This window comes from Mycetomoellerius zeteki, unplaced genomic scaffold (genome assembly GCF_001594055.1).
Source record: "Mycetomoellerius zeteki isolate Tzet28-1 unplaced genomic scaffold, Tzet1.0 scaffold564, whole genome shotgun sequence".
Taxonomy (NCBI): Eukaryota; Metazoa; Arthropoda; class Insecta; order Hymenoptera; family Formicidae; genus Mycetomoellerius; species Mycetomoellerius zeteki.
This window is the reverse complement of record NW_017257571.1, coordinates 176,375-188,695: the sequence shown is the minus strand read 5'-3', so window position 1 is coordinate 188,695 and position 12,321 is coordinate 176,375. Positions and strand designations below refer to the sequence as shown.

At 36.7% G+C, this 12,321-nt stretch overlaps 1 protein-coding gene across 2 annotated transcripts in view; it reads right to left on the bottom strand.

Moving 5' to 3' along the window:
- Nucleotides 1–882: 882 nt before the first annotated feature.
- The window catches only part of LOC108727926 (mucin-17), a 37,261-nt gene continuing 25,822 nt past the window's right edge, over nt 883–12,321 (bottom strand). For both annotated transcript variants that reach the window (XM_018456233.1, XM_018456232.1), the window contains 11 exons: nt 7,453–11,127; nt 5,882–6,055; nt 5,725–5,805; nt 5,202–5,393; nt 4,610–4,973; nt 4,151–4,287; nt 3,857–3,931; nt 2,808–3,546; nt 2,158–2,369; nt 1,808–2,056; nt 883–1,453 (listed from right to left, as the gene is read on the bottom strand). In XM_018456233.1, coding sequence (XP_018311735.1) covers nt 1,394–1,453; nt 1,808–2,056; nt 2,158–2,369; nt 2,808–3,546; nt 3,857–3,931; nt 4,151–4,287; nt 4,610–4,973; nt 5,202–5,393; nt 5,725–5,805; nt 5,882–6,055; nt 7,453–11,127 — 5,958 coding nt within the window. In that variant the 3' untranslated portion in view covers nt 883–1,393. The remainder of the gene's footprint in view (nt 1,454–1,807; nt 2,057–2,157; nt 2,370–2,807; nt 3,547–3,856; nt 3,932–4,150; nt 4,288–4,609; nt 4,974–5,201; nt 5,394–5,724; nt 5,806–5,881; nt 6,056–7,452; nt 11,128–12,321) is intronic.

Sequence of the window (12,321 nt, the reverse complement as noted above, 5' to 3'; positions counted from 1 at the left end):
CAAAATAAATTAGTTAGTTTTGTCCCATTTTTAATCTTTCTCAATCGCTCTCTAACATTATTCACATACATTAAAAAATACTATTACGTTTCACTCCCTCCCTACATTAAAAAATCTTAATTATGTTACTCTCCCTTTCTCTCTAAAAACAATTTAATTTAATAATGTACAATTTGCGTATAATATATTAATACGCGGATGCAAGGCGAGATGTTGAAGAAGTAAGAGCTCTCTTCTGAAATTGCAAAAGTATTGATCGAAACATATACAATTTTTTATTTAAAACTTTGCATACAGATGATGTGCGCACAGTTCTCAGTGTCTATTTATTTAACTTCTCACAGTTAGACTTAAAAAATTTAAATTATCTGTCACGAAGTTAACTTGCTAAATACCATCTTTCGCAGTCATTCGCATGCAAAGTATTAAGACGTTAACGATCCACTGAGCACATTCACCGTTTAACCGAAAGAAGGAGACAGTAGAAAAATAAGAAGAAAAGCGTAGAAACAAGACACATCGATAGAGCACAAGTAACGATATGAAAAGCGTCGCGCTAGTATATTATCTTAATTATAATGATCGTTACAAACATCTCCACAAGTACACCCGGAGGAAAATCGATAGGCTTACTTTGGAAATGTTTGCAAAGTTTTAGGATTGTTTCGACGTTCGAAATCGTCGTTGCGAATTATCACTGAACATTTTGTCACAAGATTATCTCAAGAAATATCGAGAAGGAAAAATTTATTCAACAATATCTTCAGCTTTCTATCGGATCTTTTGAATTAAAAATGAATCGAATTCTTTTGAATTAAAAATGAGTTCGTATCTAAATGTGAACTTTATAAAAAATGGAATGAATTAGTATATTTGATCAATTTTCTTTTTCGAATTTCAATGAGAATTGTGTCGGTATTAAATTTAGTGATAATTAACAACAACGAACGAAATATTCATTTCTTAAATTAGGAATCGACAAGAAATGTTCGATCAAGACATCGAGTACATCTTTATACATCGTACCAGTCAATTTACAATTATTTAAGTACTATTTATATCGAGATTTTGTTATTCAATATTTAATACTTTTTTATTTGTTTACTCCGACGCGAAAATGGTTTTTTTTTTTCAGGAAAAAATTTTTTTAAATATGATTTTGAAATATATTCACCTATGGTATTATTCGTAATAATCCTCGTAAAAATCCTAATTGAGCAAGTTTACTTCATGTTGTCTTGATTGAACTTTCCTAGCGTTTTGTCGACTTCCATGTTGCCATTATATGCACTTTCAACAGCAAGCACGATATTAATTAATAACTATCTCAATCCTGACATTTGTTTTCAGGTTGATTGAAAATTGATGTATATTATTCTTTTCCATTCTAATGTTATCCGGCTGCGCTTCTGGTACTATTTCTTAGTAAAGATTGTAACTGTTGAGCTGCACCCTAAAAGCCAAAATAAAAATGTTAATGACTAATATAATGAGATGATCTTTTTAAATAATTAATTCAATACGTATAACATAAAAATTTTTAATGATAGTAACTTGAGAATATAGAAAATAAAGTGGTTAAAAAAATTTTTAATTTGTTTTCATAATTTATTTTTAATTATAATTTATTATCCAGATAATTTAAATAATATTTTTTTGTAAGATAACTACGCAAACTCTTTGCAAAACTTTATTTATGTATTTATCTTCATTATACACAGAATGAAGTAGAATAAATTTTAAATTTTCATTAAATTTTCTTATTAATTAGTTAAAAAAGTGAAATTTCATGAAAAAGAATGTTTACCGAGATGGCAGCGCCAAGGAATCTGCCTATGGCTCTAGTAGCGGTAACCAGCCCGCTACCCGATCCACTTCCTCCGAAGAGAGGAGGCGGATACGTTGAACTTGGAGCCCATGTCGTAGTTTGTAATATATTCTCTGTTGGTCTTGGTCTCGCAAAAGGTCTTGATGTCACTACTTGTTTCGCTATGGTAGTCGGTCTAGTGGTTGTTGGCCGAGTCGTGATCGCATCCGGCGCAAGCAGACCTTGACTCTGATCGAGAAGATATACATTTATACATATATGTTTATCGATATTTTTCAATAAATCATATACGCAAAATTTCAGAGTATCGTGAAAGAAATATTACTCACTGATAATTGTAATTGTTCCCTAAGTTTCGTTACTGGTGTTGTCGGTTCTATTCCTTGTTGTTTTAAGAGTAGAGCCAGCAAAGCAGCAGGATTCACTTCGGTAGAGGATGATGTTGTAGTAGAAATGCTAGCCTGATTACTTAAAATCGCTCTCAAAAAGGCTTCATCATCCTCACTTAATCGTGTCGTCGCCGAAGTACTCGTTTTTGTTTCTGCTATTAGATATTATTTATTATGGATAAATAAAAGCTATAATAATCGGAGTTTGAAATCAAAATCAGATTTAGGAAACTGTAGAAATTGATTTTGGATTTTAAAATGGTTCTTCTATTCTTGACTTTGTTAAATTAACAATTTTAAATTTATAATTAATTTATTTTCAAAATCTAACTATAAGAAAAAATCATTACTAACTATATAAAAATTGATTATTATTCTTCATTTCTTGCCTTATTTTTACAGTCAGTAAAAATAGTTATAAATCAATTCAATAATTTCAAAAATATGAGAAGACACTTTTAGATAATTAACGCCTGATTAGTGAGATATCATTTTGTATTTTAATTTTCAATTGAATAAGTGTAATTGATAATTAAGTGCATATTTTATTAAAATATCTCATTAAAAAAGAAAAGATGGAAAAAATTTACCCGTTTGTACTGCTTGCAGGAGCGCAGCCAAGAATTTCGCGTCGTCCTCGGGTGAATACGTAGACGTGGAGACGTCTCTCAATCTAGGATTTGGATTATTTAAAAGCATGGTTGAAACCGTACTTGTTGACAACTGCGTTGATGCGGAAATGATATTGTCTGCTAGCGATGTGCTCGAAGCTACATGAATGTCCGAAATATCAACGTTTCTTGGCGTCGTTGGCGATTTGATCGAGGTCATTACTTGATTCGACTTAATGATCTGCGCTGGTGCTTGGGTGGAGCTGGCAGGTTTTCGAGTCGTTGCCTTAATCGTGGGTTTCTTTTTTGCAGCGCTCGCTGCAGTGGTCGCGTCGAAAAAATTGTTGCCAAACAACGCTCGCCATAAACCTGAACCAAATCCTACAGGCGCTCGAGGGGTGGTAGCTTTGGGTCTGGCTGTCGTCTTAGGCTTGGCAGTGATAACGACTGGTGCTTTAGTCGTGATAGTCGGCGCGGTGCTAGCTTTTGTCGTCGTGATTGTTTCAGTGTACTTCTTCGTAGGTGACATGCTGCTAGATATGCTTGGCATAGGTGACGTAAGTGGTAACAAATCGATTATTATTGGTTCAGAAGACAATCCAAATGACGTGCTCTTTGATGGATTCTTGATTACATTCACATTTGCATTCGAATTTGCGGTTTGAATCGCTTTTGGCGATCGCGTTGGCCCAGGATTAGCCAGTGCAAGAGACAAAATCTACAAAAAATATATAAGTATTAGCTGAATTAAGAGTTTATTATAAAGATATGAATGAAATAAGAGAAAGAATCCTATTTTTAATCGGATTTTTGAAATGGATTTTGGTACTTAATAATAAATGTGAATTTTTAAATATACATATTTTTCAGTAAAATGTGCTCCGATTTGGACTTGAAACATAATATTAGTCAAAATTTAATATTTTGCTCATTTTATGTATTAATTTGGAAGATAACTGTACTAAAAAAAATATTTTCTCTTTTCCGTACTTATGTTTATTATAAATGTTAATGTTTATTTTGCTTACTCTGTTTGCTAATAATTGCTCTACTTCACTTAACGTTTTCGGCGTAGTGGACTTAACATCGTTGTTGTTTTGTAACTATAAAAGATAAAGAATTCTTTATTATATTAACTTATATAGTTCATTACATTACACAAGTATTTTACAATATTTCTCGATATTTAAAGGCAGAAATAACTCAGGTAACAAACATATTATTTATTACTATTTTAACGTCAAAATGACGATAAAACGTCTGTTTGCTATTTGAGAACATTAAAAAATCTCTAATATAAATTAAAAACAAACGAAATTTACCAATGAATTCAAGAAAGCCAAATCTCCGTACGTGCTACCAAAGGGATTCTCCATCGTGTTTGCTTGTAATCTGCTTAATATGTTATTCGTAGATATTGTCGATGCAGTAGATGACGGCGGAACTGTTCCTATGCTTGCTGTTATATACGGTACAGTGTAAGTATATGAAAGAAGTTTATGAAAGAAAAAGCTTAAGCTAGTCGGCCCTGGTGAAAAAATTTCGCTGAAATTATTACACGTTTTGGAACATGTCAGCGAAATTGCTGAAAATTTGCTGAAATTTTACTGAAATTTTTGCTGAAATTTTGCTGAAAATGAATTTTTCGGCTAAAAATCGCTGAAATTAAATTGAAAATATTCTGAAATGCTAAAATTTTGCTGAAAAATGTTTCAAAACGTGGAATAATTTCAGCGAAATTTTTCCACCGGGGGGAGAATAATAGTAAATGGTATATGTACCTGGCGTTGTCGTTTGACTTGTCGTGGTCGTTGCAGGAGTCGTTGTTGAAGTAGTAGTCGTTGTGGTAGTTGTAGTGGTGGTGGTAGTGGTAGTAGCGGCAGTAGTCGTTGCTGCGGTTGTTGTTGGTGCCGGCGTAGTAGTAGTACTAGTAGTAGTACTAGTAGTAGTAGGAGTAGTGGTGCTGGTAGTAGTAGTAGGAGTGGTGGTACTGACAGTAGTAGTAATAGTAGGCGTAGTAGTACTAGCAGTAGTCGTAGTGGTTGTGGATGGAGATGTTACTGCAGTACTCACGATTGGTGTGAAAATTTCCACCATGGAATTTACACGCGACACAATCGGTGCATTGTTCCCGGTCGGCTCGTCCTAAAAAGAATATATTTATGAATAAAAAATATAACGAAAAAACAGAAAGTGTAACAAATATTTAAACGTCATTCATTATCCTATGTTTTTTAAAATAAATGTAACAATTTTGGGAATCTATTATTTAATAGAAACTTCTAATACTCGTTCAATCATATTTTGACAATATTTGAACACAATTGTTTAATTTTTAAAAATATCATTTGTTATTTTATATGTAATACGCACTAGTTGATTTGTTGCCACAGATGCTGTTTGTATAGGTGAGTTGGTAGTGATACCGAATATCTGATCAAGGGAGTCTCCCCAAGGAAAACCAGGAGGTGCTGTTATTACATTACCACCCGATTGATTGTTCAGTAAATTTTTAAAAGACGGGTTCGATGCTGTAGATGATGCCGTGCCTTCGTTCACAGAAGTCTAACAACAAATTCGTAGTAATTTAGTAATTCTATTTTTATTTTGTATTTCTATATATCGACTATCTGCAGTTGTTATTGTTTATAAATTTTTTGCAATATTTATTAGTTTAGTAAGTCATTAAAAAGTACAATACTCGTATCATGACATTTTTAACAATAAATTATATTTAATGTATGAAATGAGATACTCATCTATATATATAGTAAGCAATAAAGAGAAGCGTGAGTAATTTTTAATTTCCAAATTGTTAACAAATAGAAGCAAGAAAATTTATTAATAAAAAGAAATTCAACATTAAGAAATATCGAATTATCATTCGATTACTTACAGCCACTGAATTTATTCTTACATCAACGACTTTTGGATTGATATCAGGTGCACCGTCAATCTGATAATTAATAAATTTATCCTGAAATATTTATGATTGTGCTTTCAAGTGTTTCCTCCTTCAGTAAATAATTACATAATGTGATTTTGTTTACTACCTGTCCGATATATACAGCGCTATTTTGATCAGACGTCACTCTTGTCCGAGAAGCTTCGTTTCTTTCGCGATCTTGGATGATCCTCGGAGGGCCTTGTACTTGATTGCTATTTGGCTTCTGATTACCGAATGAGTTCGGCAACGTACCCATTTGAGAATTTAATAAAATATCGCTCTGAAATATTTACATGCCGCATTTAATAATATTGCTAAAAAAACCTTAATATTGTGAATAGAAATAGAGCTCATAAACTTGCAATATTTTTCAAATATTATGAAGGGAACAAGATTAGTGCGATCGTGTCATTTGCTATGAAATAAAAATATACAACTTTCATGCCCTTTAATACTTTTTAGTAGATATTTTCATAATACCGTCAATTCTTTTAGTTTTTAATATCATGAAATTTTATTTAAGTACCTAATTATATAAATTTATAATAATATAATAAAAATTTAAAATGTATTTTGTGATTTTTTTAAGAACGAAACATTGTTTTTAATAAATTTATTTGAGATTAGAGACTGTAATAAGTCCCGTAATAATAAAAATGTACATTCATCTACACAGCTTATTTTAATGTAAAATATAAAAATATTTGAACACAGTTCTGATAAAAAATTCAGGAGAATAATAAAAAAAGTTTCTTTTTAACCGTAGCATAACACATGTCGTGCTCGTTAGATGACCGAATCTGTAAAATAATAAATCTTTATAAAATGTTTTTTATGTATTATGAAATATATCAATATTTAATAGTGAAACGTATGATTAGGTTGTGTATGCTACATCTAACAAAAGATACAGTGCGTAAAAGAATTTTAAAAGTGCAAATGGGCAAACGAGAGTGCTATAAATTGTCACAACTATTTACAAATTTACAATGATACTCTGTGTACAGCCGTTGTACAGCATTCGATATTTTTGACCTGGAAAAAAGTATTAAATTGCATTTCATTAAAATTACGAAAATATATAAAAGCATATATATTATGAGAAGAAAGTCTGTCAAAAGAGAAGCTATGAAGACAAGTTATGAAGTTATGCTAAGAAATTGAATTGTTAATCTATCAATATTACATAATAATTATCCAGCGAGAAACAGAAAGAGAGTGTGTTATGAAACTTTACGTTCAATAGGAATAAAAAGAATTAGAAATGCTGGTCGTTACATGAATATCCGCATTTCGCTAAGCATGAGATTATCTGCTTCTTATTAATATTATATTTAAATATAATTTTTAAAAATTTCAGGCTGTAAAACTGAGAATTGAATAAATATTTATATTCTATAAAATATGTGTACTAAAATAACGACTTTTAAAAATTGAAGATAAATTTGCAATTTTTTAGAAATATAAAAATTGTAAATAAAATTAGACACAGTTATTCTAATAAAATTCTGATTTCTATTAACGTTAAATCACTTCAAGTTATTTTCGCGTTGCAACGATTTCTAAATGTCTAAAGAGCCAGGAATCGCGACTCGTTTCTCAATTGCGATTTGATTCTTGATCAAATTCGTTGCACGTATAAAGTATGATTTTGATGAAGAGATGAGATAAAGATACCATTTTGTTTGTGCTTGGGATGCTAGCAGGGGGACCAAATGGTCCCGTGAAATTGGGGCCTCCAGGGGTAACGCCGATCGCATTACCAATAAGTCCAAAATCAAAGGATCCGGGGTTCTGGGCGTCTCTCGTCAGGTCATCCACGGGTCTACCGTTATTATAGTACACCGGGGCTTGATACTGGTTGTTATAAACGCCTGCTTGGTTAGCCTGGTTATAATATGGCCTGGGTGCTGGTCGGTTAGTAGTAGTGGTAGTTCTAAGCGTGAACACAACCTCGACCGGGTTCCTGGGTGACTCCGGTATTATCGTTCCGTTGGGAAACTTCCGAACTAGTCTGCCGTCCGGATAGATGCCGAATATCACGTACGGGCTGTCTACGTTCCTGCCGTCGATCACATTGTCTTCCGGCCGCTTCCGCACAATGGTCTTGTTGGGATAAATACCATAAATCAAGTAGTCACGAACAGGAGCCTTGGAAGAGCTGGGTCTCGGAAGTGGAGTCATTTGGCTGCCGCCGAAACGTCCCAAATAGGGCCCTGGTTGGAAAGGTGTAGATGCCGGAAATGATGATACTCGATTTAGCATAGTAGTCCGTGCGGTAGTTGACGTGGATGATGTATTATTTGTGCCATTTGTGGGTGGTGCGACACTTGTCGTCGTTGTTGTTGCAGTCGTCGTTCCTTCTCCGTCGTTTATCCTCGATATCATGTTCAGATCCTCCGATTCAGTCGGGACGGTCGTCGTGCCTCGCGTAGTCGAGATATCAGTCGTTGTCTCAGTGGAGACGAGATTATCGTTTATGTCGGCAGTCGTAATGGTCATTTCGGACGTCGATTCGACAGTGGTAGTGAGATCGGATCGCGACGTTTCCGTTGATGTCGTTCGGAAAGTTGTCGATGTCGTCGTCGTGGTCTCCGTTGTCGTAGTTGCTATGGTTGATTCGACTGATGAGGATGGGATGGTTGATGCGTTGGTAGAGGATACGGGGGATGTGGTGGAATCGGTTGTTAGTGCGGTTGAAGATGTGATGTTAGGGACGGTGGTAGTGATGATGGTTTCGGTCGTTTGCTCGGGTTGGATGATTCTCGAACCAGCCGTCCCTTGGGCGGTTGTTGTATCCTGTAAACGGGCAATAAAATTTGGCATCTCGCTTACGAGATCGGTTAGCGTTTGAGGGGTGTTTGTTGTTATGTCGTTGAGTTGATTAGTGGTAGTGTCGGTGAAGCTTACTAAGTTACGAATTGATTCCGTGATAGGAGATTCTGTATCAAATGGCTGAGTATCGCTTGTATCGGATACCATTGGAAGTATTGTAGTGATATCCGATGCTATGAGGGATTGGTCGTTTGTAACCTGTAGGTCAGATACAGGCATTATCGTGGTGGGTACCGGTGTCTGATTAGTGGTATCTACGGCGTTCGTTTGTACAACGTTTATTTCCATCATAGCTACACTAGTGGTTAATTCTGTTACCATGTCTGACGTCGTGGAATTGTTTACGTCAGACGTGGACAGCATTCCCTCTGTATTCACGGTAACAGAGCTCGCTAAGGGATTATTGGTAGCGAATTCTAATAACCGATTCAACAACTGAGTCTCGTTGTTTGAAACTGTCGTAATAGTTTGTTGTTCAGTATTGTTACTAGATGATTCAATCGAATTAAATAATTGTGAGTCAGGCGTATTAGTAGTTAGTTCAGAACTCATGCTGGCCGTAACCGTAGTGATGTTTGATGTTCCGGTTTCCATCTGCGAAAGGGGCATTGTGGTAACATCATCTACATTGGTGGGTCGCGCGTTAGATTCCACTAACGAAATATTCGATCCTACAACAGGGTCGCGAGTAGAATTATCTCCTCTTTCATTTTCGGCTAAATCAATGAGTGTTGTGATGTCTATACGTTCGGTAGTGTTTTCTAAAGGTTTCGAAAGTTCGGAAGGTGCAGTGGTAGCTTCTGACGCGCTGTTCAACACGAACACGGTTCGATTTCTATCGTTTCCTACCGTGCCGTCAGTTTGACCCAACTGTCGCGTGTCGTTCATCGCTTCCGTGAAGAGAGTCTTCGCGATAGTCATTAGCTCAGCGAGTAACGTATCATTAGACGATCGGGGATCGTTCTCCGTAACAGACTCAATGAGTCGCGAGGTCGGTGTCAGCGTGGTGGTCGCAACTTCTCCATCCATCGTTGGAGCTCGCGCATCCTGAGTTGCCATTGTCGATTCAGGATCTGATGTCGTGTTGCGTTCGTTGCCTACGGTACTCGAAAATGTCTGTTCCGTTGTTGTATTCGAGTCCAGTGTATTCTGTGCGTTTATCCCTTGATCATTAGATTGACCCTGAAGCGTAGTATTCACACCTACTGTGTTTCGATTGGTCTCTTCTGATCCGTCCGTCGTAATCGACACGAATTCTACATCGAACGACTCCGTCGTTTCGTCGTTACCCGATCCAGCTATTCGCATGGTAGTCGTCTCTTCTGGTTGCGCTGGGCTCTCCGTATTTGTTGACGACGAATCTGGTATTGTATTGGACATCTCGGGAGAGACGGTCGTCGTGACGGTAGGTCTTTGGACTGGCGTGTTAATCGTCGTAACCTCCTTTTGCGATAAAAGTGATAGAATATTTTGCGCGTAATCGACTAATCGTGTGCGGTATGTAGATGAGAAAGCGGGTACCGCTGTTGCACGAATTTCTATTACGTCATTTGAAATATCTTCGGTCGTGGTTGACTCAGTGGTGCTTGTAATTTCCGTTGTTTGAGACGGATCCGTCGTGTCGGATTGCTGTATAGTATTTGTTTCTATATTCTCGATTGTGATGGTCGTTTCTGTTAGGCGAGGCGTCGTTTCTTCAGATTGTTGCACGGTATTCGTCTCAATACTCTCCGACGTATCGTTCATCGCAAGTATAGTCGTCGCTTCCGGTGGTAAGTGCATCACAGTAACGCTCTCGGTGATTGGGGATGGTATTGTTGTATCCGATGTATCATTCGCCGTTTGCAGATTTTGAGAAGCGGGCATGGATATCCTTGCATTCACCGTTTCAGTGATGAGTAGCGTTGCTACTTCCGTGGTTTTGGTGCTCAGTTCGGTGGATTGAACGTCGTTAGAAACGGATTCTGTGGAGGATTCTGCTGCCAAAGTTATATCGGCGACGCTTGTTGACGTGGCAGTTTCGGTAGTGGTGGACGGTGGTGGTGTGTTCGTTATCGCGTTAACGGGGACGGTGGTTCCGGGTATTTCCGAGGTGGGGACTGGAGTCGTTTCTCTTCCGTTTGTATCCGGATTTGCGGGGATTTGTACCGTCGTGATGGTCTCCGGGCTACCATCGGTACTATTCTCGGCACCTAATGAAGCGAGCGAATTGTTTGCCGATTGAACGGTGGTGGTAGTGTCTACAGTAGTGATATCTGGGGAGGATGTAGTAGTAGTCGCGGTGATTGATGGAGCGATGGTGTCATTGTTGTTAGCAATATCGTTACTGGCGCCGTTAGGTACAGTAGCGTTAGGGTCTACCTTCGTTACCACGCCAGTTAGTCTTTGCCGCTGAGACACGTCTTCCGCGCCCAAATTTTCATTTCTTATGCTAGCCGATTCTAACGCCTGATAAAAAGTGATGAATCTCGGCTCGCCGGGGCTGTTGATGGCAACGGGTGGTGCCGAACCGGAATTCTGCAATCAGAAATTCGGTGCGTGCGAGTGCTGTACACACTTTGGTGCAATTACGGTGACAAAGTAGTCGGGTACAAACGGAAGTCGGTTAACAGAAGGCTTTTTGTAACACGCGTAATCTACATATCGAGGGCGGCGTTTCAACCCTTAAGCGCGACTAGCTTTGGCGTGAGCTTAGTTCAAGCTTACAAAAATGCTAATCACAGCATGAATAACAATAGTAGTTTGCGCGTTTAAGAGTTAATACGTTTTAGTTATTCTATTTACAAATATGCGTTTACAGATGTGCACTCAAATGAATACAACGCAGCTATTGTAATATATACAATATCTCTTATTAGCGATTAGCGTGTTATTTGATGAAAATATTTTTATGGCCTAATATATAGCTAAACATTTATGGCAAATACAATTATACAAATGGACGTTATACGAAGCTGATACATCAGTTGCAAGTTGATCGCAAACTTGTGATAGCCAATCTAAAGCGTCAATTTTAAAATTGACGCTTATTAGATTAATTCTCGCAACAAGCTTGCGATCGATTTGTGGCTAATGTAGAACCAGCTTGAGAAAATATGTGAGCATACACCATCTTTAGGTACAAGTACGAACTAGTGCAAGAGGAAGGAGAATTGTTGCCGAATGTAAAGTTTTGATGTAACAACTGTGACTTGGAACTTGTTCTTAAGATTAAAGATATTAACAGCGGGGGGACTAGTTCCCCTCTCGTCTCCGACACTTTTTTCTCTTGTTCAGGATATTACCGGCTCTTACCTTGTGTCTACAGAGGCCTCCATTGATGTACTTTCGCTATTACATTATTACGGAAGTATTGCATTAACAATTTCTCGCACGATTGCCTGATAGAAGCCTCAAAAACAAACAAACGTTCGAAGTGGCACGTGCGAAGTGCTAGAGTTGTTCACGTTGTGAAAATTATCACGTGAAATTAATCCAATTCTGAATAACCGCTTCGATATTTTAAAATACTTTGTGAGAAAAAACTTTATATAAAAACATATATTAAAATAGAATAATTCCGAAATAAATTAATGAAGAAATAAAAAAGTTAAATATATTGATAGTAAAGGATGCTTGATGGCGACATATTCTTCTTCCATTGATATTTTGTATCGTTCTTATTTTATTATGTGCTACAGAAAGAGATAGAAAATATAGAATGCTCACTAT